Consider the following 27,335-nt stretch of genomic DNA (forward strand, 5'->3'; position numbering starts at 1 on the left):
GTAAAGAACTGAGGTGACAGTTGAGATAGAGCTGCCCTTTAATGCTCTAGCTCACCTGTGACTGAAACCTTCATGACAGATCTGTTGGACGGCAGGTACCGATGGCTAAGTGTACTATACAGGCTGAAACTCCCACCTGTCCCATCCTTTATCCCAAAGGGGTATGATTTGGTCCATGGTGTATCTGAACCCAGCAATTCAGGTTATAAAGGGGTCAGTTGAATTTATATATTTTAAGAGGAAGTTATTTCCCAAGAAATTCTTAAATTCTCCAGTTGATTTTCTCCACGTTTGGACAACAGGTATAAGAGGCAGGATGAGGATTCTCCTTCCTCGTGTCTATGCATTCATCTTTGTTATTTACCCTAAAATAACACATAGAGAATTCCCAGCGAATGGAGGCTGTCTCAGATCAGGTCTCCCAGAAGCAGAACCTGAGACAAGGATTTGTGTGCAAGTGATTTATTGAGGGAGTGCTCTGAGGAGGGAGAGTGAGGGGGGTGGAGGCAGGATGGGGTCCCAGCAGGAGTCTGGCTTTAACCTCCTCCCAGGAGAGCTTCTGAGCATAACTTGCACCACAGAGTGGATCCCAGCCTGAGGCAATGGCTGGGAAATATGTATCCATCAGTCATTGGCTACCGGCTGGGCCAGGTGGGGACATGAGCACAGGTGGCTTAACCTCCCAGGCTAAGAGATTTCCATCAGGCTGAGGAAACCAACAGCATCCACCACCAGGATCTTAATAATCACAGAACTAGTATTAAAAATACACAGACTGTTAACTCTCCCACTTAACCAGTTGCTTCTCTAAGCCTTCTGCTACCCTTAGACTGCCTCCTCTGTCCTGTTTCTGTCATGGTCAAGGGTTGCTCAGTTACATGGAAGCTCAGGATGAATGCAACAGAGGTGGTTGTCGCCCCTCCACCAGCAATCTCCTGGTGGGTTGCAGCGCGCAGCTCTCTGCTTCTACCTGTGGGCTGGGCGGGACCCAGAAATACTGCATCCTCAGCTACCTTGAGGTGGGTTGATTCTTTACTTGCGGGGACATGATTTAGTCAGTGATGTAGGTTTTTCCAAGTACATATAGGGCCGTCGAGACAACAGTAAAGAGGAGACAGCACGCTTTCCCAAACATCAGAGACACAAGTGATTCAATTCAACATCCGGGAAACCTTCCCTGATCAGAGAAAAAGGAAAATGGGCTTCATCTATTTCTTGTAACCTTTAGAGTTAGACAGAAAAGCCTTTTTTGATTCAGTCTTTGAAGGGAATACTGTACAATATACTGTTCTGCTTGGCTGCCTTAGTGACTCTCATGGAGTGGACTTAATTGACTAGTTGGGTGAAGATGGAAGATCCCTCAGGGCCGCAAGGCTATTATGCTGAACGTGAGTTCTCACTGCCCTGCTTCAGGTGGAGATGGAGCTGGGGCAGACTTGGAATTGTCTACAGTTCCATGCTACTTGGAAATTGTCTTGCCTAGAGACTATCAAATCCTGAAGTGAACATATTTTTGTGCCTTTTTTTCTTAAAGACCCATTTTATTAAAAGACCAGTTGCTTTTTTTTTCTTCCCTGGGCTCTGAAACAAGCATGCAAGGTCATCTGAGTATCATACCTGCTGAAAAGCCCAAGGCAATCACGTCAACCCCTTAACTGAGAGGATGTTCAGGAAGGAAGTTGGATGTAAGCCTAATGTTAGTGGCCCAGGCTTTTCCACGTATTGTTCGTTTAAGGCAACTCCCGGAGGCTCTGGGAAAGGCTTTGTATTCTCATTGGTTTCTAGTAAAAAGAAGATGATTATAAATAAGTGGAGACAATACCTGAATGTTGAGCCCTGGCCTAAGGTTGGGAAGTACTTGTATAAGAAGGCAAATCCTCTACATGTGCAAGGAAATGACACTATAGTTTTGCTCAGTTTTAGGTCAGGTGGGATGGAAGGCCCTTCAGGTAACTTCCCGAAGTCCAGGTCCTCTGGACAAAGAAGTAGCTCCCAACTGTAATACTAGAAACTTTCCAACGCTGGCATCACCCCTCTTGTCCTTCCACCATTGGCATTTGCTTAAGTTGTCATGAGCCAATATACTGTGATGATAATTAGAAATTGATGTTCCTGGATTGCAAAGTTACACCAAAAATAGAAATAAATCGAACTGCAGAGCTTCTTTGGTCTAGGTAATCACAGAAATCTTCATCTTCAAACTGGGAAAAAACCCTCAAGATAGCTTCTGGCTGACAAAGTATTACAGGTGGGACTACAAGTACTAGTTACGTAAACATTTGCCTGGCATGGAAGATAATTTTTTTTCATCCATAGTCTAGCAAAGAGCTATCAAGTGAAACATTCTCTTCCGAATCTTCAAGTCAACATTGACTTAGAGTGCTACCCAAGTTGGACGTCCCATATGTAGTTGCCACAACTAAGCATCCTCTGTAGCCATTTCCATCAAAGATTGTGCTTCGAAAATGTTTACAGAAAAAAAAAAATGACCCACAATCAAAATGGTCCTTGAAGTTAGACATTTTCCCCAATAATTTTCATAGTATTACTGAAATGAAGTCTTGACACCTTTAGTGGAATCACAGGGTTCCTGCTGCTCTTTTAGGACAGACCTGGGGCAAACCTCCGTGTAGGCAGAACTGATGTTGCTTGTATGAGTCCTTCATTTCCAAAGGGCATTTTGGTTTTCTTCAAGTATAAGGCTCATGGTGGCCCATGCTTCTAAAAAGATTTTATAGATCTCTTGAAAGACTGGTTTACTTTGACAGACTCTAGCTGAAATAGTCATTAAAATCATCATGCGTTTGTTCAACAAAAGAGGTGGGCCCGGTCAGATCGTGTAGGCCCTTGTAAGCCATGATCAAACATAAAATCAAACACTCGCTGAATACCTACCAGCACATTTGCTGTTGTGGGCAATTTCCAATATGGAAATGTAAGAAATAGCTCCTGCTTCCTGGAAGCTTTGCAAAAATGATCCTCCAGAGTCCCGCAAATATTAGCCAGGAACATCTGTGCAGACCATTGGCAGTCCTTTGGAAATCTCGGGAGATTTCCCCAGGAGTTTTAAGTAGAGCTACAAGTGGATGCATTAAATTAAGCAAACTCAAAGGCCAATCTTGACTGTTATAACCTTTGAAAATCCATCCCAAGCAAAACTAGTTCCAATTAACTAAAACCTTCTAGTCTGCAAGACAAGAGGGTGGGTCTCTCTGTTGTGAGTTTAATGAAAATCTTTTATAAAATCCACATGTGTGATGTAAAGATTTTGGCCCTGGAAGCTTTTATGCCAAAAATAATGTCTGAGAGGGAAAGGATGATGGTTGCAGATAAACTAATGGCCAATTATTTCATTAATTTCTTCCTAATTCTTTTTTTATATAGCTATTTGAATTTTATTTTTTTTAATTTATTGTTGGCTGCGTTGGGTCTTCATTGCTGCACATGGGCTTTCTCTAGTTGCAGTGAGCAGGGGCTACTCTTCATTGCGGTGTGCGGGCTTCTCATTGTGGTGGCTTCTCTTGTTGCAGAGCTCAGGCTCTAGGCACGAGGGCTTCAGTAGTTGTGGCATGCGGGCTCAGTAGTTGTGGTTTGCGGGCTCTAGAGAGCAGGCTCAGTAGTTGTGGGACACAGGTTTAGTTGCTCCGCAGCATGTGGGATCTTCCCGTACCAGGGCTCGAACCCGTGTCCCCTGCATTGGCAGGTGGGTTCTTAACCCTTGTGCCACCAGGGGAGTCCCTAATTATTCTTTTTTTTGGCTAAAGAGAGTCATTCCAACTCAATAGTATATCCTAATTATTTTTCTATAGTTTAAAATAACCTCCAGTTCCTCTGCCCCTTGTATGAGAAAAATTATTAGTTCTACATAAATCTGCATTTTTGTCCCAAATGTATAAATTTATAAAATTTCTAGGTCACATCTTAATTTTGTTTATTTTTGTAGTTAAATGCCTATTGATGGAAAAATTGATGTCTTTTTACTTCCCCTACTTTGTATTTTTAGCCAGACTGAATGAAAAATATAGTAAGTACAGCTTGTTTTTAAATTCATATCAACAATAAGTAATGATGATTCTTTATTTTTAATTTTAATGATGTGTTTTCCAGGGGGAACAAAAATGCCTCATCTGTGACTCCAGATTTCCATATGATCCGCACGCCCAACCCAACAGCCACACCACTGAGAATGTAATCCCAAATTTTGAACCAGATGGAGAAAAGAAATGGTGGCAATCAGAAAACGGTATGATTAAGTTCCATTCCAATTTTTTATTCCTTCAAATTTTTCGTAAGGCACCTTTCACTCTATGATTTTGGCACTAACACAACAAGGAGTTATACTGAAATGCAATCGTATCCACTGAGAATGTAAAACCCTGTAAAAAAACAAAATTTAATTTTTATTTTAAGAAAGATTATTTTCCTCTTGAGAAATCGAAGTATTTTTTAAGCACATAACTCAGAATGTTTCACTTCTTCTGTGGTGGGAAGGAACATAGCTCTGCAGCCTCTTGTTCTTTGTTAAAAAAAAAAAAAAGTTATGAGGTGTTGGTAAATTAAGCCATATATAAAAACACACTGCTGTAAACAGAAATAATAACCCAGGGGAAGTCTGAGAGTTAATACCTTGTGCTTTTTCCTTTTTCAACTCCTGAAGGGAGAAAGAGAAAGGACATTTTAGTTCTTACGGTAAGCCAAAGATTTTAATGTAAAAATTGAATTGAGAGGAGAGTTGGCTACTCACTGCAGTTCTTTCTTTCCTGGATTGATGCCCTTCCCTGTTCATGAATAACTGTGATACTGAACCTCACACCGGCCCTGACCATCCTTATTTCCTAGACACCACTGTAAGTTTGGACCTGATCGGGGATTTCTTGTTTCCCACCCCAGCCTTGGGCCTTATGTGTTTAATGCAGCTGGTTGGGCTATATTAAATGATGGGCCCTCTTCAACACTGGTCTGGAGCCCTTAACCCAGAAAAGGATTCCATTGCCACATCTCTGTATGTTGCACCTTGGGCTACAATTCCTCTCTTGTGTTCAGATGCCTAAACATATTTCCCTTCGGGGATCCTAGACCATGAGAGGGGAGTGTGGGAATAATCATAATAGGTAAGATCATTTAGGGCAAGCATCACATGAGGCTATTTTTTTATGTCACCCATTGGACAGGGACATGATTGGTGTCTATTAAATGCTGGTTCATTTTGGATCCTAATGATTGGTCTGTCATTGGACTCTCCTTAGTGAATGTTGGTGGGTTTTGCCACACTGACGGATGCGGCCATTTTTGCTTCACAGCTGCTTTGACCCACACGTCCAGCATTCGTTCCACGTCTCCTTACAGAAGGAATGCCCTTCGGTCAAAGCTGACTACACAGAAGATGGGTTCTCAACCAAGAACTTTAGACAGGGGACAGGAGATGTGCTTTCCAGAAAGAGCTAGGAGCCCTCGACACAGAGCCTGGAGTGTGGCTGCTCTCTCGGCAGCAAATCCTTCTCCAAGCCATTCAGCCTCGAATGCTAAGCTGCTCCCCAGCTCACCACGGTGCAGCCACTGCTCTCTGGAACTCGACTGTCCAATACGGTGGGTCCACACATGGCTCCTGAGCATGCAAAACATGGCAAAACCAAACTGAGATGCACTGTGAGTGTATTTCTAAGACTTAATTTAGGGAAAAATATGTGTAATAAAGCACTACTAATTTTTAAAATGTTGATTATATATTGAAATGAGAATGTTTTTCATATATTGGATTCAGTATATTATATAGATCATATATGACATTATAAATATATATGATAAATAATACATTATATCACATATGACATATATAAGTAATATTCAATATATTATATATGTATTATAAATAATTTATAATAAATATAATAAAGTATTGTTATTATATTTATTATTAATAAAGATAAATAATTTCTCCTGCTTCTTTTTACTTTAAAATGTGGCTGCTAGAAAATTTTAAATGACACATGGGACTCATGTTCCCATTGGACAGTTCCACTCGAGAGTGGCTTCTATCACGTCTGGATTGGAGTTGATCCTCTGTGTCCGTGCTAGAGCTGGATGGCAGCTATCTCAGTGCAAAGTCCTGGCCAGGATGCTTTGGGCTACAATCCATGTGTTCTCTTTGGACACCTAAATATATCCCCCTTAGGAGATCCTAGATCATGAGAAGGGAGTGTGGAAATCGTCATAATATATAAGCTCATTTAGGGCAAGCATAATATGAGGTTGTCTTTCTATGTCATCCATTGAACAAGGACATGATTGGTGGCCACAGAGGAGCCCACAGACCCTCAGTCCCAGGGAAATAATCCAAGCTGGGTTTTCTGCTAAGTGACAATACAACTAGTTCAAATGCTTTTTTGCAGCTGTTGGAAGAAAAGGGTGTTTGCCATGCTGTGCCTGCTAGCTTATGTTGAGTCAAGATTCGAGGTCATGGAAATGATCCTTCTCTTTCCACCTCTGGGGAATGTCCGGGAACTCCCTTGGTGGTACGTAATGCTGCCACACAGTGGCCGTGTGCATTGCCACCAAAAGGTGGATGTGGGCACAGTCAGGGGAAAATGGGTATTATCCTCACGTGGACCTTCTCCTGGGCATGGGTGGCTTGGGAAACCACTCCAGCAGACTAGGCAAGAGTGTTGATCACCAGCCCTGAGATTTCAAAGGGTTTCGTTACAGACAAGCCACAATGAGGGATTAACGTGATAAACGGGTCTCTCAAAATCACTGATTTTCTTCTTTCTGGTTTTTCCTTTAGGTCTTGATCATGTCAGCATCAGACTGGATCTAGAGGCATTACTTCAGTTCAATCAACTTATTCTGACCTTTAAGGTACAGATGTGTAGGCTGCTGTCCCCTTATCTATTTACCAAATGCTTGGCATACCTACAATTTTGCTTCCTTGCTTCCCTACAGAGAACAAAAAGCTGTTTAAATCCAACTGAAGCTTTGTCATCTGGGTTTTTGTTCTTGAATGAAAAACAAAAAAAAAACCCTCTGCTCATTAATAACTTATATAGATTAAGCATAAAAATAAAATAAAATCTTGGAAGATACAGCAAAAAGGAAACCTCCAAGCCCTGGGTTGATAGAGATTACAAGAACTAGAAAGATAATTTTTGACATAAGAGGGCAGGAACTGGAAATTATTTAGGGAAAAATTGTGATCAAAAGAGGGAGAAAATTTAAAGGCTCTTTACTGAGATTAGGTAGATGCCAGAGAAAATCCTGTACTATTGTCATTCTTTAATCATTCATCAAAATTCTAATTTTGATGTCAAGCCTGGAGCTAGGTTTTGGTAATAAAAAAGGAACATAAGGGGCTTTCCTGGTGGAGCAGTGGTTGAGAGTCCGCCTGCGGATGCAGGGGACGCGGGTTCATGCCCCGGTCCGGGGAGATCCCACATGCCACGGAGCGGCTGGGCCCGTGAGCCATGGCCGCTGAGCCTGCGCGTCCAGAGCCTGTGCTCCGCAATGGGAGAGGCCACAACAGTGAGAGGCCCGCGTACCGCAAAAAAAAAAAAAAGGAACATAAAACTAAATGTTTTAAAAATTTTAAAAAGAACCCAGTCTTTGCCTTCAAAGAGCTCACAGTTTAGTCATGTATACAAACATATATATAATATATATATAATATACACACACACATATATATATAAATTTGAAATTATAATGCCCAGTGACAAGTGCAGAAATAGATATATGATTAGAATGCCGGGGGGTTCATTGACATGGCTAAGATGGCTCTGGGGAGTTGGTAAACTTCATGGTGGATTTTGAAGGATGTGTAGGAGTTTGCCAGAGGAAAAGCATCCTAGGCAAAGAAAAACCACATGCAAATTGCTGTAAAATATCTGCTACACTGCCTTTTTTAAAAATGAGTATGCTATCTTGCTTCAATTAATAATTCACAGAACCATAAACAATTTAAAAGTGGAATTCGATTCTGGGGTAAAGCATGTGCTCATAAATACTCGCCCGCTTGTTAGAAAGAGATTTCGGTGTTTTCACGGTAGAATAGATTTTGTTTGTTTGTTTTGTAAATGTATTTTATTTACTTATTTATTTTTTGCTGTGTTGGGTCTTCGTTTCTGTGCGCGGGCTTTCTCTGGTTGCGGTGAGCGGGGGCTACTCTTCATTGCGGTGCACGGACTTCTCACTGTGGTGGCTTCTTTTGTTGCGGAGCATGGGCTGTAGGCGCGCGGGCTTCAGTAGTTGTGGGTCGCAGGCTCCCTAGTTGTGGCTCGCGGGATCTAGAGAGCAGGCTCAGTAGTTGTGGCGCACAGGCTTAGTTGCCCCATGGCATATGGGATCTTCCCGGACCAGGGCTCGAACCCATGTTCACTGCATTGGCAGGCGGATTCTTAACCACTGCGCCACCAGGGAAGCCCGGTAGAATAGATTTTTAAAGATACAAATAAAGTTTTAAAAAATGCAATTTGAAAATGGAAACGTTCAATCTGGAGTGAGTAATAAAATCAACTTTTGTGAGGTATGACAAGTTTAACTCATTTTTCTCCTAGACTTTTTGGCCTGCCGCAATGTGAATTGAATGCTCCACAGACTATGGACACACCTGGAGAGTGTTCAAATATTTTGCCAAAGACTGTGCTACTTCCTTCCCCAACATCACATCTGGCCAGGCCCACGGAGTGGGAGACCTTGTTTGTGACTCCAAATATTCGGATATTGAACCCTCCACTGGTGGTGAGGTAGCATTTCCTTCTTTGGATTTCTTTGCCATAAATGAAACCTATTTTTGTTAATGTGGTTAATTGAGATGCAAACAATTTAGGTAGTGTCTACTGAAATTGAACTTGAGCTGCTGGTTGTTTCAGAATGAACGTGTCTGGATTGAAATGAGTCCTGAATTCATCTTATATTCAGATAAATTATAAATACCTTATAAGAAATCATCCTGTAGAGGAGTGCTGTGCTGAAGGTAAGCAAGGGCTAAAGTGCAGCCTGGGCACCAGAGGAAGGAACATCTTTTTCTAACCCTTGTAAAGGAACCACAGAGGCTGGCGGCAGCCCTGGATTAGTTGTCTCAGCTCCGTGCTCTGTAAGTCCCCACCCACGTGGAATCTGCCAGGAACTTCCTCAGAGCAAAGCTGGTGATGGGCAGAGGGTCAGGGGGTAGGAGTGTGCTTGGGAGATATGACCTTATCAGCTAGACTAGAAGGAAGGGTGGCAGAAGGCAGGTCCAGAATCCCCCGCCAGATCTAAATTGACGATGACTTGCCGAATAGTGACCCCATCACTCCACCCCAACCCAACAGAGGAGCCCTTTCACCAGTGGTATCAGCACTTCCATCTACATGGACCACTTGTGCGTAAAGAGCCAGAATGACTGTTTAACAACCTTCCTTCATTTTCATTCTTGGTATTTTTGTTCATATGAGAACCTGTTACTGACCAGGGTTCTTGGCCTTCCCCAATCAATAAAATTTGACTAGAGGCCAGACAAATTCAGGCAAGACTTTATTGGGGCCCCTGCTGCAGCAGGGGGGAACGAGAACAAACAACAGTTTCCCCTGCTTGCTCGCTCCCCGAGGGAGGGACAAGCTTGTTTCTTATAGGGGGTGAAGGTAGGCTGTGTCCAGGGGTTGGGCGAGAGGGGTGGCTCAGGTGTTTTGCCCACCTCTTAGGTAGTGTTGCATGCAGGGGGCACGCACAATACCCTGCTTTTGCTCCTGACACCCTGTTTGTGCTCCAGGCTCTTCAAAAGTGGCAGTTGGGTTTTTTGGTCTCTTTGTATCTTTCGGGTCCAGAATTTGCCCCAACTGTGCATGCATGCAGTTATTTTTAGTCCCATGCAGTTTCTCTGTATTTTGTTGCTGGAGGAGAGGTGTGTTCAGGTGCAAGCACTGCAATAAACGGTCCCAGGTCCCAGCTTGTCTCAAACCCAAATGATAATCTGCGTTTTACACCAGGTGGGAAGCAATGGCCCAGCCTTCTTGTAAGGTCAGAATCTCTTCTTTAAGAGTATATTTAACAATTACGTTTTTGGGGTAAAATACTCTAAATTAACCTACCTTTGTTTTACAGGTTGTTTTAGAAGTTTTGGATCCCAGCTTTGAAATAGAAAACCCTTACAGCCCCTACGTCCAGGGTATGAATTGCTTTATATTTTTCACACCAACTCCTTTTCTAGAATTTCACGTTAGGGAAATTCCTTGTTATTGCATGTCTAGGGGACATTAAGGAGATATCAGTCAAGCAGGGTGCGTTGAACCCATCCAACCTAAATGCACTTAGATTCGTTAATTTCATTATTTTCCTTTCTCTAGACCTTGTGACGTTAAGAAACCTGAGGATGAACTTTACCAAACTCCATACCCTCGGGGATACTTTGCTCGGAAGGAGGCAAAATGATTCCCTTGATAAATAGTACTATGCTCTTTATGAGATGGTGGCTTGGGAAGATGTTTTTGCAGTGGCCATGCTAGCTAACGTGGCCCAACACAGAAGCTGCGCGGAGACGTTTTCAGCCCTCCCGGAATGGTGAGTTACAAACTTGAAAGCGTGGTTGGCTCTCCCATCTTCCCTTCACTGTCTTGGTGCTGAATGTAGATCAGACTCTGTATGTGGGGATCAACAATGTTGTTTCATTCAACCTGGCCCGTCAGGCCATTCTGGGGGCCTTCGGTTCTCTGGACAGAGGTTCTTGTGGATTCTGCCACATGTGGGCATCATTCAGCTAATGGGCAGAATTTATAATTTATGATTTCAAGATAGTCCGTTTTGCTGTCTTTTGTTTATTGGTTTTTTAGGGAATGGAGATTTGCTAGGGATGACCTGTAAGTTCACATCATTGTCTCACAAAAACATACTGAAGGTCTATCATGTGAGAGCCTGTGCTCAGTGCCAAGGTGTCTGAGTGACATCTGATGCTCTGAAGATGGTCACCCCAAGTAACACTTACACTACAAATGACTATCTTAAGCAGTGCAGATCTTCTCCATTCCTGGGACTAATCGTAAAAGAGTAATGTAGTAGAAGAATGGTTTTTTTTTTTTTTTTTTTTTTTTGCCGTACGTGGGCCTCTCACTGTTGTGGCCTCTCCCGTGGCGGAGCACAGGCTCTGGACGCGCAGGCTCAGCGGCCATGGCTCACGGGCCCAGCCGCTCCGCGGCATGTGGGATCTTCCCGGACCGGGGCACGAACCCGTGTCCCCTGACTTGGCAGGCGGACTCTCAACCACTGCGCCACCAGGGAAGCCCCGAAGAATGGTATTTTTTGCAGGGTCCTGGGGGTGTGTCTAACTCAATAGGTTTGAACTATTGGTCATAACAGACAAGGCTGGATTGAGGCTATTGCATCTTCCCACCTAGACACCTCTGTGTTTCACTGGAAATGGAACTTTTCCCTGGGAACGTGGACACGGAGGGCATTTTGTGAAAAAAACAAGAGAATCACATACCTTTCTCTAGTGCTTTCTGGTTTCTAGTTCCCTCTTTTCCTTGATGCTCCTAAATCAGCCCATACACGCACACGCACGTGCACACGCATGTGCACACGCATACTCCCCATCCTGGCCCTCATTTTGCCAAAGGCTGCAAAATGTGTGTTCTGTGTTCCCTGAAATTAGAATTCAGAAATGCAAAAACATTTATTTTAGGTGTTCACTAAACATCTTAAATTTTTTAAAATTTAATAGCTAGTTAAGCAAATAATAAAAGATAGTCAAGGCTGGTATTGTAACTAACAGATGGGAAACTAAGACCCAGAGGGACCCTGTGGCCTGGTATGTCATTTTCCATTTAAAGAACCCCAGCGTCCTCAAAGCTCTAAGATAAGCCCTGTGTTTATGTTCCTCACACATGCAGGTTCATGGTCGGTGCACCTGTCAGCACAGTACAGATGGCCCGAACTGGGAGAGGTGCAAGGACTTCTTCCAGGACGTTCCTTGGAGGCTAGCCGTGGGCCCCCTGGACAGCACTTGCCGAGGTGGGTGGACCTCCGCTCTCAGCATACACCGAGTTTCCTTATGTGAGCTCCTTACACGATCTCTGCTTTTCCTTCTTTTGGAGAACATTTAGTTTGTGTCTGTGGAGCTGCAGGCAGCACAGGTGGTGAGCCCCTGTGGCTTACAGCTCCAAATGTGCGATAGCCTCATGTCTCCCAGTATCTCACATAGAAGAATCAGCAGCTTCTCAAACCTTCACACCAAAAATTCACATTAATTTGAAGAACGAGACAATATGCATGTTGTGTGGCCCCTTTGCAGAGGGGGGGCATAGCCATGAAATGGTAATATCTGTGAGGACAGTGCCACTCCAGGAATGTGGTGACCCCTAGAATGGGTACAAAGATCCCCACTGTTTTCCTGAATTATCACACACTCAAATGAAGGTGACCTTGAACCATATGTCAGCTAAGATGAGAAACAAGGTCCAGAATGGAGTTGGACAGGCTATTGTATTTTTTATAAACTATTGAGGCTGATAAGATAGGGCGTTTTGTCATGTGTTTGCTGCCTCCGAATTTTGATGAACTTCCAAATAAACCTGTTATCCAGTTTCTTTTCCCAAATATGGGGAAAACAGGATTCGAAGGAGAGGTTGTCAGATGAGCTTTTATGGAAAGCCCCATCCGTGAGTGTCACAGTGGATAAGACCCAGCAAAACGTAGCCAGAGGTTATGCTCTTTACAGGGAAAAACCCAACAGGATGAACAGCATAGACATTACCACAAAGACACACAAATCCCTCTAAACAGACTGCCTTTCCTTCCGACACTCTGGCTGAGCCCCTGATGGGAGGAAAACAGCCTGCAGCCCCGCTTCCAGCAATTCTGCCCTAGAGAAGCAGAGGCTGGCTGGGCCCAGCTCTAGCATCCGATCTGGAGAATGCAGTAGTACCATACTGCAGAGTATATGATGTAAAAAATTCAGATTTACAAAGCCCGAGTCAGTCAAAGTATTCTTTACCGAAGGACAACAAACATACTGCATGCTAGGGCTTCTAGGTCACCCACGTGATATAGATTTGTTCGCTTGATTTAAAAAAAAAAAACTAAATATTAAACATTTCGGGAACACATTTTACAGAGAGTGTATGAGCAGAATCGGAGTACTAGAAAGATCCTTGAAAGCACCTATTTTAAGCCTTTGTATATTTGGTGAAAGAAGGCGGGGTGGCTGAAGAAAGCGGAGGAGGGGAGAATGGGTGATGGGGCGTGGAGCCACCTTCCTGAGGGTGCTCATCCCTGAGACCTTGGCGAATCTCTCGTAACTCCACTCGGTTCTCAGCTTGTCACTGTAACGGACACTCTGACCGCTGTCACTTCGACAAGACGGTGTACCTGGCGAGCGGGAGTCGCAGAGGGTACGTGTGTGACGGCTGCCGGCACAACACCGAGGGCCAGCACTGCGATCGCTTCAGGCCCCTTTTCTCCAGGGACCCCCTCAAGGCCATCTCGGATCCGTACGCGTGCATTCGTGAGTCCCCAGCCTCTGACCCATCCTCTCCCCTCATCTGAACAGAGCTGGTGTCCCTGGGGCCGTCAGCCCACCCTGGGTTCAGCGGCGTCTCCAAACTGCCCTCTTGGGGGTGGGAACTGCAAAATTGCTTCGGCTCTGAGAGCTTTTCTCTCTCTGAACAAGTTGGGCCAGGTAATCCAGGTCCGTCCTGGTGGTCTTGCGGCCGGGGCTGATACTGATGATTCGGGAAACTGTTCTGAATTCAACGAGGATGGGGTGATGGTTTCAGAAGAGGCCGCATGCACCTGCAGTGTCAGCTCAAGGAAGTAACTAGAGAAACTGGCTACAGCATTTGGCTGTAGATGATTCAACTTTGCTAAGCTATTACCTCGTTTCATTTTTCTTTTTTTAACCTTTAAAAATCTTTCCTTTTATCTTTAATGTCAACTTTTTCAAAGGGAATATTTCACTCATAGACAAAATAATACAGAATTATATATATATATATATATATATATATATATAAAAATATAAATAAAACAGAGCCACCACTAGCTTTGTGAAAATGTAATATCTTACCCTCTCACCTTCAGGCTATTACTAGAACACTACAGCATTGTGGATGGGATGTCCCAGCTGCACACCTGTCCCCTTGGTCTACCCTCCTTCCTAGGGATAAACTCTCATGTATTTGGCAATCATCATTAGCATGCTTGTGTTTAGACTTTCACATGTCTTCATCCACAAACAATACATGTTGACATGTTTTCAAACTTGAGATAGATGATATGCTGTATGTACCCTTGAGTATTTCATTCAACATTGTATTTTTGAGATTTGTCCATATCATGTAGCCCCTAGTTCTCCCATTTTAATTTCTACATAGAATTCTTCCTTCCTATATATGTAACAAAATCTATTTGTCCATTTCTCTTTTGATGCTTCAGTAAACATTCTTGTACATGTGGCCTTGTGCACATGCAGAGACTGTCCCTAAGAGTCATACCTAGGAGTGGAATGACTGGGCCATAGACTGTTAACCTTTCCAAGTTGATTAGATAATAGTGAACTGTCCCTTAAGTGGGTATAACAATTAACAGCCACACCAACAGTGTATGAGAGTTCCTGTTACTTTATTTCCTGACCAACACTGGGTTTTGTCACACTTTAACTCTTGGTAATGTGGGTTTTGTCACACTTAATTTTTTTTTTAACATCTTTATTGGAGTATAATTGCTTTACAATGGTGTGTTAGTTTCTGCTTTATAACAAAGTGAATCAGTTTTACATATACATATGTCCCCATATCTCTTCCCTCTTGTGTCTCCCTCCCTCTCACCCTCCCTATCCCACCCCTCTAGGTGGTCACAAAGCACCGAGCTGATCTCCCTGTGCTATGCAGCTGCTTCCCACTAGCTATCTATTTTATCTTTGGTAGTGTATACATGTTCATGCCACTCTCTCACTTTGTCACAGCTTACCCTTCCCCCTCCCCATATCCTCAAGTCCATTCTCTAGTAGGTCTGTGTCTTTATTCCTGTCTTGCCCCTAGGTTTTTCATGACCTTTTTTTCCTTAGATTCTATACATATGTGTTAGCATACGGTATTTGTTTTTCTCTTTCTGACTTAGTTCACTCTGTATGACAGACTCTGAGTCCATCCACCTCACTACAAATAACTCAATTTCGTTTCTTTTTATGGCTGAATAATATTCCATTGTATATATGTGCCACATCTTTATCCATTCATCCGATGATGGACACTTAGGTTGCTTCCATTTCCTGGCTATTGTAAATAGTGCTGCAATGAACATTTTGGTACATGGGTCTTTTTGAATTATGCTTTTCCCAGGGTATATGCCCAGTAGTGGGATTGCTGAGTCGTATGGTAGTTCTTTTTTTATTATTTTATTTTATTTATTTTTTTTTTGCGGAAAGCCGACCTCTCACTGCTGTGGCCTCTACCGTTGCGGAGCACAGGCTCCGGACGCGCAGGTCCAGCAGCCATGGCCCACGGGCCCAGCCGCCCCGCGGCATGCGGGATCTTCCTGGACCAGGGCACGAACCCGTGTCCCCTGCATCTGCAGGCGGACTCTTAACCACTGTGCCACCAGGGAAGCCCTGGTAGTTCTATTTTTAGCTTTTTAAGGAACCTCCATACTGTTTCCCATAGTGGCTGTATCAATTTACATTCCCACGAACAGTGCAAGAGGATTCCCTTTTCTCCACACCCTCTCCAGCATTTGTTGTTTGTAGATTTTTTGATGATGGCCATTCTGACCAGTGTGAGATGATATCTCATTGTTTTGATTTGCATTTCTCTAATAATTGATGATGTTGAGCATTCTTTCATGTGTTGGCAATCTGTATATCTCCTTTGGAGAAATGTCTGTTTAGGTCTTCTGCCCATTTTTGGATTGGGTTGTTTGTTTTTTGATATTGAGCTGAATGAGCTGCTTGTAAATTTTGGAGATTAATCCTTTGTCAGTTGCTTCATTTGCAAATATTTTCTCCCATTCTGGGGGTTGTCTTTTCATATTGTTTATGGTTTCCTTTGCTGTGCAAAAGCTTTGAAGTTTCATTAGGTCCCATTTGTTTATTTTTGTTTTTATTTCCATTTCTCTAGGAGGTGGGTCAAAAAGGATCTTGCTGTGATTTATGTCATAGTGTTCTGCCTATGTTTTCCTCTAAGAGTTTGATAGTGTCTGGCCTTACATTTAGGTCTTTAATCCATTTTGAGTTTATTTTTGAGTATGGTGTTAGGGAGTGTTCTAATTTTATACTTTGACATGTAACTGTCCAGTTTTCCCAGCACCACTTATTGAAGAGGCTATCATTTCTCCACTATATATTCTTGCCTCCTTTATCAAAGATAAGGTGACCATATGTGTGTGGGGTTATCTCTGGGCTTACTATCCTGTTTCATTGATCTATATTTCTGCTTTTGTGCCAGTACCATGCTGTCTTGATTACTGTAGCTTTGTACTATAGTCTGAAGTCAGGGAGCCTGATTCCTCCAGCTCCATTTTTCTTTCTCGAGATTGCTTTGGCTACTTGGGGTCTTTTGTGTTTCCATACAAATTGTGAAATTTTTGTTCTGGTTCTGTGGAAAATGCCAGTGATAGTTTGATAGGCATTGCATTGAATCTGTAGATTGCTTTGGGTAGTAGAGTCATTTTCACAATGTTGATTCTTCCAATCCAAGAACATGGTATATCTCTCCATCTATTTGTATCATCTTTAATTTCTTTCATCATTGTCTTATAATTTTCTGCATAAAGGTCTTTTGTCTTCTTAGGTAGGTTTATTCCTAGATATTTTATTCTTTTTGTTGCAGTGGTAAATGGGAGTGTTTTCTTAATTTCACTTTCAGATTTTTCATCATTAGTGTATAGGAATGCTAGAGATTTCTGTGCATAAATTTTGTATCCTGCTACTTTACCAAATTCATTGATTAGCCCTAGTAGTCTTCTGGTAGCCTCTTTAGGATTCTCTATGTATAGTATCATGTCATCTGAAAAGTGACAGGTTTACTTCTTCTTTTCCAATTTGGATTGCTCTTATTTCTTTTTCTTTTCTGATTGCTGTGGCTAAAACTTCCAAAACTATGTTGAATAATAGTGGTGAGAGTGGGCAACCTTGTCTTGTTCCTGATCTTAGTGGAAATGCTTTCAGTTTTTCACCATTGAGGACGATGTTGGCTGTGGGTTTGTCATATATGGCCTTTATTATGTTTAGGAAAGTTCCCTCTATGCCTACTTTCTGGAGGGTTTTATCATAAATGGGTGTTGAATTTTCTCAGAAGCTTTCTCTGCATCTATTGGGATGATCATATGGTTTTTTTCCTTCAATTTGTTAATATGATGTATCACATTGATTGATTTGTGTATAATGAAGAATCCTTGCATTCCTGGAATAAACCACACTTGATCATGGTGTATGATCCATTTCATGTGCTGTTGGATTCTGTTTGCTAGTATTTTGTTGAGGATTTTTGCATCTATCTTCATCAGTGATATTGGCCTGTAGTTTTCTTTCTCACTGACATCTTTCTCTGGTTTTGGTATCAGGGTGATGGTGGCCTCATAGAATGAGTGAGTTTGGGAGTGTCCCTCCCTCTGGTATATTTTGGAAGCATTTGAGAAGGATAGGTGTTAGCTCTTCTCTAAATGTTTGATAGAATTTGCCTGTGAAGCCATCTGGTCCTGGGCTTTTGTTTGTTGCAAGATTTTAAATCACAGTTTCATTTCAGTGCTTGTGATTGGTCTGTTCGTATTTTCTATTCCTTCCTGGTTCAGACTCAGAAAGTTGTGCATTTCTAAGAATTTGTCTATTTCTTCCAAGTTGTCCATTTTGTTGGCATAGAGTTGCTTGTAGTAATCTCTCATGATCCTTTGTATTTCTGCAGTGTCAGTTGTTACTTCTCCTTTCTCATTTCTAATTCTATTGATTTGAGTCTTCCCCCTTTTTTTCTTGATGAGTCTGGCTAATGCTTTATCAATTTTGTTTATCTTCTCAAAGAACCAGCTTTTACTTTTATTGACCTTTGCTGTCGTTTCCTTATTTCTTTTTCATTTATTTCTGATCTGATCTTTATGATTTCTTTCCTTCTGCTAACTTTGAGGGTTTTTTGTTCTTCTTTCTCTCATTGCTTTAGGTGTAAGTTTAGGTTGTTTGAGATGTTTCTTGTTTCTTAAGGTAGGATTGTATTGCTATGAGCTTCACTCTTAGAACTGCTTTTGCTGCATCCCATAGGTTTTGGGTCGTCGTGTTTTCATTGTCATTTGTTTCTAGGTATTTTCTGATTTCCTGTTTGATTTCTTCAGTGATCTCTTGGTTATTAAGTAGTGTATTGTTTAGCCTCCATGTGTTTGTATTTTTTCAGATATTTTCCTGTAATTGATATCTATTCTCATAGTGTTGTGGTCGGAAAAGATACTTGATACAATTTCAATTTTCTTAAATTTACCAAGGCTTGATTTGTGACCCAAGATATGATCTATCCTGGAGAATGTTCCATGACCACTTGAGAAGAAAGTGCATTCTGTTGTTTTTGGATGGAATGTCCTATAAATACCAATTAAGTCCATCTTGTTTAATGTATCATTTAAAGCTTGTGTTTCCTTCTTTATTTTCATTTTGGCTGATCTGTCCATTGGTGAAAGTTGGGTGTTAAAGTCCCCTACTGTGACTGTGTTACTGTTGATTTCCCCTTTTATGGCTGTTAGTATTTGCCTTATGTATTGAGGTGCTCCTATGTTGGGTGCATAAATATTTACAATTGTTATATCTTCTTCTTGGATCGATCCCTTGATCATTATGTAGTGTCCTTCTTTGTCTCCTGTAATAGTCTTTATTTAAAAGTCTATTTTGTCTGATATGAGAATTGCTACTCCATCTTGCTTTTGACTTCCATTTTCATGGAATATCTTTTTCTGTCCCCTTACTTTCAGTCTGTATGTGTCCCTAGGTCTGAAGTGGGTCTCTTGTAGACAGCATATATACGGGTCTTGTTTTTGTATCCATTCAGCCAGTCTATGTCTTTTGGTTGGAGCATTTAATCCATTTATATTTAAGGTAATTATCGACATGTATGTCCCTATTACCATTTTCTTAATTGTTTTGGGTTTGTTATTGTAGGTCTTTTCCTTCTCTTGTGTTTCCTGTCTAGAGAAGTTCCTTTAGCATTTGTTGTAAAGCTGGTTTGGTGGTGCTGAATTCTCTTAGCTTTTGCTTGTCTGTAAAGGTTTTAATTTCTCTGTCAAATCTGAATGAGATCCTTGCTGGGTAGAGTAATCTTGGTTGTAGGTTTTTCCCTTCCATCACTTTAAATATGTCTTGCCACTCCCTTCTGGCTTGCAGAGTTTGTGCTGAAAGATCAGCTGTTAACCTTATGGGGATTCCCTTGTATGTTATTCGTTGTTTTTCCCTTGCTGCTTTTAATATTTTTTCTTTGTATTTAATTTTTGAGAGTTTGACTAATATGTGCCTTGGTGTGTTTCTTCTTGGATTTATCCTGTATGGGACTCTGCACTTCCTAGACTTGATTGACTATTTCCTTTCCTGTATTAGGGAAGTTTTCAACTTTAATCTCTTCAAATATTTTCTCAGTCCCTTTCTTTTTCTCTTCTTCTTCTGGAACCCCTGTAATTCAAATGTTGGTGCATTTAGTGTTGTCCCAGAGGCCTCTGAGACCGTCCTCAGTTCTTTTCATTCTTTTCTCTTTATTCTGTTCTGCAGTGGTTATTTCCACTATTTTATCTTGCAGGTCACTTATCCGTTCTTCTGCCTCAGTTATTATGCTATTGATCCCTTCTAGAGAATTTTTAGTTTCATGTGTTGTGTTGTTCCTCACTGTTTGTTTGCTCTTTATTTCTTCTAGGTCCTTGTTAAATGTTTCTTGTATTTTCTCTATTTCCGAGATTTTGGATCATCTTTACTATCATTATTCTGAATTCTTTTTCACGTAGACTGCCTATTTCCTGTTCATTTGTTAGGTCTGGTGGGTGTTTGCCTTGCTCGTTCATTTGCTCTGTGTTTTTCTGTCTTCTCATTTTGCTTATTTTACTGTGTTTGGGGTCTCCAAACACATAGTTCCCGTTGCTTTTGGTGTCTGTCACCAGTGGCTAAGCTTGGTTCAGTGGGTTGTGTAGGCTTCCTGGTGGAGGGGACTAGTGCCTGTGTTCTGGTGGATGAGACTGATCTTGTCTTTCTGGTGGGCAGGTCCACATCTGGTGGTGTGTTTTAGGGTGTCTGTGGACTTATTATGATTTTAGGCAGCCTCTCTGCTATCAGGTGGGGTTGTGTTCCTGTCTTGCTAGTTGTTTGGCATAGGGTGTCCTGCACTGTAGCTTTCTGGTCGTTGAGTGAAGCTGGGTGTTGGTGTTGAGATGGAGATCTCTAGGAGATTTTCGCCGTTTGATATTACGTGGAGCTGGGAGGTCTCTTGTGGACCAGTGTCCTGAACTGGGCTCTCCCACCTCAGAAGCACAGCCCTGACACCTGGCTGGAGCACCAAGATCCTGTCATCCACATGGCTCAGAATAAAAGGGAGAAAAAATAGAAAGAAAGGAAGAGAGAGAGAGAGAGGGAGAGAGAGAGGGAGAGAGGGAGAGCGAGAGAAAGAAAGAAGATAAAATAAAATGAAATAAAGTAAAATAAAGTTATTAAAATAAAAAATAATTTTTAAGAAAAAAAATTTTAGAAGTAAAAAAAAACCAAAATGGACAGACAAAACCCTAGTTCAAATGGTAAAAGCAAAGCTATACAGACAAAATCACACACAGAAGGATACACATACACACTCACAAAAAGAGAAAAAGGGGAAAAAATATATATATTGCTTTGCTCCCAAAGTCCACCTCCTCAATTTGGGATGATTGGTTGTCTATTCAGGTATTCCACAGATGCAGGTACATCAAGTTGATTGTGGAGCTTTAATCCGCTGCTCCTGAGGCTGCTGGGAGAGATTTCCCTTTCTCTTCTTTGTTCACACAGCTCCCAGGGTTCAGCTTTGGATTTGGCCCCGCCTCTGCGTGTAGGTCGCCTGAGGGCGTCTGTTGTTCGCTCAGACAGGGCGGGGTTAAAGGAGCCGCTGATTCGGGGGCTCTGACTCACTCAGGCCGCAGGGAGGGAGGGGCACGGAGTGCGGGGCGAGCCTGCGACAGCAGAGGCCGGCGTGCGTTCTCCTGGGGAAGCTGTTCCTGGATCCCGGGGCCCTGGCCGTGACGGGCTGCACAGGCTCCTGGGAGGGGAGGTGTAGATAGTGACCTGTGCTCGCACACAGGCTTCTTGGTGGCAGCAGCAGCAGCCTTAGCGTCTCATGCACGTCTCTGGGGTCCGTGCTTTTAGCCGTGGCTTGCGCCCATCTTTGGAGCTCCTTAAAGCAGCGCTCTTAATCCCCTGTCCTCGCGCACCAGGAAACAAAGAGGGAAGAAAATGTCTCTTGCTTCTTCGGCAGGTCCAGACTTTTCCCTGGACTCCCTCCCGGCCAGCCGTGGTGCACTAACCCCCTGCAGGCAGTGTTCACGCCGCCAACCCCAGTCCTCTCCCTGCGCTCCGACCGAAGCCCGAGCCTCAGCTCCCAGCCCCGCTCGCCCGGCGGGTGAGCAGACAAGCTTCTCGGGCTGGTGAGTGCTGGTCGGCCCTGATCCTCTGTGCGGGAATCTCTCCGCTTTGCCTTCCGCACCCGTGTTGCTGTTCTCTCCTCCGCGGCCCCGAAGCTGCCCCCACCGCCACCCGCAGTCTCTGCCCGCGAAGGGGCTTCCTAGTGTGTGGAAACCTTTCCTCTTTCACGGCTCCCTCCCACTGGTGCAGGCCCCGTCCCTGTTCTTCTGTCTGTGTTTATTCTTTTTTCTTTTGCCCTACCCAGGCACGTGGGGAGTTTCTTGCCTTTTGGGAGGTCTGAGGTCTTCTGCCAGCGTTCAGTAGGTGTTCTGTAGGCGTTGTTCCACGTGTAGATGTATTTCTGGTGTATCTGTGGGGAAGAAGGTGATCTCCATGTCTACTCTTCCGCCATCCTGAAGCTCCTCCACACTTAATTTTTGCTAACGAAATAGTATCTCATCATTAATTTGCCTTTCCCTACAGGACTGAGACTAGGGAGAGGCAAGAAAACACCTAGGTCCCCAAATTTCAGGACACTGTCACTCTGAGTCATGTGAGTACACGGCTGACAGCGAGTGCCTCCTTACATTGTGTGCCCTGGGCACCCCGCTTGCCTCAGTCTCGCCCCAGTAGTGCTGTAGATTGTTGCTTAGAAAGGTACTCCAACCTGACTTCAGATGCCCAGTGTGAGTTACTGGGTCCGAGATCTCAACCCTACTGGCAAAGTAACACGTTAGCTTGTTACTGTTTCATGGATGCTGGGCGAAGACATGAAACTCCTGGATCAAAGACAAAGGACTTTATTGCTGATGACACAGTAAGCAACAAGATGTTTGTATCTGTGTGAGTTCCCATGTCCCCACGGCCCATGGGGCAACTCAGAGGATACCATCTGGATCCTGCACAGCTAATGAGCTTACGTCACAGCCCAGGAGCACTGAGTTTGGAGAATTCATTGCTTTTATAGCAAGTGGAAGCAAGCCCGTTCTTCTTCTGGGGGAAAATGTTACCTCATCCCTCAAGGTAGCTTACTACAACCACAACCTGGAGAAACGGCCTGAGCAAAGAGCCGTCAGGGCCTTGCATTGTTAACACACTCAGCAACAGTGTTCACATGCCCAGGACCCATGGTAGATGGCCTCTCCCGATATCCAGAAATCCTGCTTCTTAGGCTGTATCATCAATATAATGTTATTTTATATTGGTGGCAGGTGGAACTTGCTATGAGACTCCAATTTCAAACTTTATATAATCATAATACATAAATTGAAGTCTTGAGCAAAAGTAAATCAGTAGATACCCAAATACATGCAGTGTCCTAGATTTCAAACGTTCAATATTCATGATGTGGAATAAGCATAAATGAAGGTTTTTTTGCTCAGATCACTCAGTAGGTAGCTGATTGTATAAAAGTTTACCTTACGTGACCTGTTTGAAATAATACAGGATCCTCAGAAAATATATTTCTTTAAATCAGTGTCCTAAGTGTCATTTTTTTTTTTGCCAGAATCTGTGATCAAACTCCCTCTGTCTCTCCCTGTGTCTCTGTTTCTCACTCTGTCTCTCTCTCACACACACACGTATACATTACAACCTTTATTAATGTTTATAAAGCTCTGCATTTGTAAAAGAAGATGAAATTTCTCTCTTAGATGGAATCAGGAAAATAGGTGTTTTTAAAATTAATTTATTTTTGGCTGTGTTGGTTCTTCGTTGCTGCGTGCGGGCTTTCTCTAGTTGCGGTGCCTGGGTTTCTCATTGCGGTGGCTTCTCTTGTTGCAGAGCATGGGCTCTAGGCACGCGGGCTCTAGAGCACAGGCTCAGTAGTTGTGGTGCACGGGCTTAGTTGCTCCACGGAATGTGGGATCTTTCTAGACTAGACCAAGGCTCGAACCCGTGTCCTCGCACTGGCAGGCGGATTCTTAACCACTGCACCACCAGAGAAGTCCGAGGGAAATACAGTTTTGAAACAGATAATTTAGGAGTCTGGAAAGAGATTGGAAATAACTAAACCAAATATTTCACATGCATCAACCAGAGTCTTGTTCGTTAAGAACCACTTAGTATTAACTTGATGGTGCTTTTGGAGGAAAACAAGGAAAGAAAACTAGTACCTCTGATATGAAATTAAGAAACCATCCTTTGTAAGTAAGGAATTTCTTGAGGAAAGGCAAATGAGGAGCTTGTAAAAATGACCATTATGAGACTTCCCAGTTTCTCCCAGTTTACCTAAACACGTGTGTGTGTGTGTGTGTGTGTGTATACAAATGACGTGTGTTAAGACTGACCAGTGTTCTCATATAAATTTTCTCTAAATTGTCCTAGTTTGAGCCTAAATGTTTACATGATCAGATTCCAGGCCTAAGAGATGACAAATTTTAAGTCTTCTATGATTTAAGACACAGTCAGATGTGACACAGAAAAAACAAATATTTGTTAGACTCCACCACTGATAGTATAAGTTTGCTGGAATTAAATTGCGTGACGCCAAGACATATTATTGGACTTCTACTCTAAAGACCATACATAGGGTTATTTCAAAGTAAATGTCCCAAAGAACATTTCTGTGTATAATTAAATTATACTCTGGAACTCACTGCTGACCCTTTGGAGTGTCTCCCAAATAAAGCTGAGCTTTTTCCCTTTTGGCTACTTATAAAATAAACTCAGTTTGTTGCTCCTTCCTAGAAGCAACTGGCTTTGATTAGAAGAAAATTGTGGGCTTTTTTCCCAAACTTAACAGAACCCAGTGTTGGTTTTCCACAGTAAGATTTTTGTCACCAGTCACAATCCAATAACAAACAATTGAAAACCAAAAGAGGACTTCCCTGGTGGCTCAGTGGTTAAGAATCCACCTGCCAATGCAGAGGACATGGGTTCGAACCCTGGTCCGGGAAGATCCCATATGCCACAGAGCAACTAAGCCCGTGCGCCACAACTACTGAGCCTGCACTCTAGAACCAGCGAGCCACACTACTGAGCCCACGTGCCACAACTACTGAAGCCTGCATGCCTACAGCCCATGCTCCACGATGAGAAGCCACCACAATGAGAACCACACACACTGCAATGAAGAGTAGCCCCCGCTCAGCACAACTAGAGAAAGCCCGCGTGCAACAGTGAAGACCTAACACAGCAAAAATAAATACATAAAGAAAGAAAATTAAAAGATTCTGTCAGACAACTGTTTGCTTCAGTGTTTCCAGACTGGATTTTTTCCACTAAACTCACTAATAACCTAAATGGTGGTTATGTAAACATTGCTTTAGACTTGAGGGTTTTGTTTTTATTAGTCCAAAGCAAACATGTATAAATCTTACATAATTGTTTCTTAGAATCAGGATATTTATTTTTTTCATCTTTATTTCTTTCCTTAAAAGTGGAATCCCTTGGAAACACAGCACCAAAAAGATACAAGAGACCTTGATGGTCATCTAACGTCTACCAATGCGCTTGTCCTGTATACCAAAGCCACAACTAGTGCTGTGCCAGCCCCTGCCTGGACGCCTCCAATGATGAGAGGGTCACTGCTGTATTGGGAAGCCTTAACTGTTAGAGATTCCTTCCTTATACTCAGTCAAGCTCTACCTTTACTAACTTCTACTCTCTGGAGTTGTTTGTACTATCAGCATCCTTTTTCATATGACGTTCCTTCTTTTAGGTGTTTGAGTTTCTACTGGAAAAAAAAAAAGTGGGGAAGGTGGTTACTTTTGGTTACACCTTAGCTACAGATGGCTGTTTATCTCATTTTCCAGAATCTCTTCATCCAAGCTTTTGCCCCACCAACAGATTTCCAAAAATAAAGATTTGAACATTTCTTATTCCTTTTTCTTTCTTGTAGGTGCTCCTTCCAAGACGAATCAAAAAAAATGATAGCACTTACCCTTGCAACATATTTTTCTGTGCTGGGGAAGGACAGTTTTACTTTATTAACCATGTTTCAGGGATTTGGTCGACATTTTATGTGATGTTTTTCCCTCTATGTCATGTTCGTTGATGCCTTTATAGTGAATGAGATCAAATATATATGATATATATTTCATTACAGCATCCCACTCTTACCTCTTGACATTATTTTCACTTTTTAGAGCCTTTTAAAAATGGAGGTGAAATTCACATAACATAAAATTAACCATTTAAAGTGAACAGCAATTCACCGGCACAGTGTTTTGCACCCACCACATGGACTTAGCTCCATAACATTTTCATCACCCCCCAAATAATCTAATTTTTAAACTGAGATATAATTGACATATCACATTATATTAGTTTCAGGTGTCTCACATGATTCATACTTTTTCTCTTTAATTTTTAAAATAAATTTATTTTCGGCTGCGTTGGGTCTTTGTTGCTGCGCGCGGGCTTTCTCTAGCTGGGGCGAGCAGGGTTTAATTTTCGTTGCGATGTGCGGGCTTCTCATTGTGGTGGCTTCTCTTTGTTATGGAGCATGGGCTCTAGGCGCACGGGCTTCAGTAGTTGTGGCACGTGGGCTTAGTAGTTGTGGCTCTAGAGAGCAGGCTCAGTAGTTGTGGCACACTGGCTTTGTTGTTCTGTGGTATGTGGAGTCTTCCCAGGCCAGGGCATTTGCTGTGGATTCTTAACCACTGTGCCGCCAGGGAATTCCACATGATTCATATTTGTATGCATTGCAAAACAATCACCACGGTAAGCTAGTTAACATCTATCATCACACATAGTTACAGTTTTTTCCCTTGTGATGAGAACTTTTAAGAACTATTTTCTTAGCAGCTTTCAAATAAACAATACAGTGTTATTAACTGTAATCACTGTGCTGTATATTACATCCGTGACTTATTTGATAACTGGAAGTTTGTACCTTTTGACCCCGTTGACCCATTTCACCCATCCCCACCCCTGGAAACCAGCAATCTTTTCTCTGCATTTATGAGTTTGATTTGGAGGGTTTCTTAAGATTCTACATATAAGTGAGATCATACGGTATCAATATTTGTCTTTCTCTGTCTGATTTATTTCATGTAGCATAATGCCCTCAAGTTTCATCCATGTTGTTGCAAAAGGTAAGATTTTGTTCCTTTTAGGCTGAATAATATTCCCTTGTATATATACCACATTTCTTTATCCATTCATCTGTTGATGGACACTTAGGTTGCTGCCATGCCCTGGCTATTGTAAATAGTGCTGAGGTGAACGTTGGGGTGCATGTGTCTTTCTGAATTAGTATTTTCATTCCCTTTTGATAAATACCCAGAAGTGAAATTGCTGGATCATGTGGTAGCTCTATTTTTAATTTTTTGAGAAACCTCCATACTGTTTTCCAAAGTGGCTGCACCAGTTTACATTCCCACCACCAGTGCCGAAGCGTTCCCTTTTTCCTACATCTTTGACAACACTTGTTATTTTTTGTCTTTTTGATAACAGCCATTCTAACAGGTGTGAGGTGGTATATCCTTGTGGTTTTGATTTGCATTTCCCTGATGATGAGTGATGTTGAACATCTTTTCATGTACCTGTTGGCCATCTGTATGTCATCTTTGGAAAAATATCTGTTCAGATCCTCTGCCCGTTTTTTCAATTGCGTTGTTTGTGGGGTTTTGCTATTTATTTATTTATTTAACATCTTTATTGGAGTATAATTGCTTTACAATGGTGTGTTAGTTTCTGCTTTATAACAAAGTGAATCATGGGGCTTCCCTGGTGGCACAGTGGTTGAGAGTCCACCTGCCGATGCAGGGGACACGGGTTCATGCCCCGGTCCGGGAAGATCCCACATGCCGCGGAGCGGCTGGGCCCGTGAGCCATG

General features: G+C 42.5%; 1 protein-coding gene across 1 annotated transcript in view; it reads left to right on the top strand.

Moving 5' to 3' along the window:
* Positions 1-630: 630 nt before the first annotated feature.
* Positions 631-27,335, top strand: part of LAMB4 (laminin subunit beta 4) — a 107,312-nt gene continuing 80,607 nt past the window's right edge. Inside the window, 12 exon segments of the mRNA XM_079932179.1 lie at positions 631-1,019; positions 4,108-4,243; positions 6,782-6,855; positions 8,547-8,567; positions 8,571-8,735; positions 10,072-10,135; positions 10,314-10,411; positions 10,415-10,439; positions 10,442-10,473; positions 10,477-10,527; positions 11,853-11,973; positions 13,277-13,465. Coding sequence (XP_079788305.1) covers positions 879-1,019; positions 4,108-4,243; positions 6,782-6,855; positions 8,547-8,567; positions 8,571-8,735; positions 10,072-10,135; positions 10,314-10,411; positions 10,415-10,439; positions 10,442-10,473; positions 10,477-10,527; positions 11,853-11,973; positions 13,277-13,465 — 1,117 coding nt within the window. The 5' untranslated portion in view covers positions 631-878.

The sequence above is a fragment of the Stenella coeruleoalba genome (genome assembly GCF_951394435.1).
Source record: "Stenella coeruleoalba genome assembly, chromosome: 9".
NCBI classification, from domain to species: domain Eukaryota; kingdom Metazoa; phylum Chordata; class Mammalia; order Artiodactyla; family Delphinidae; genus Stenella; species Stenella coeruleoalba.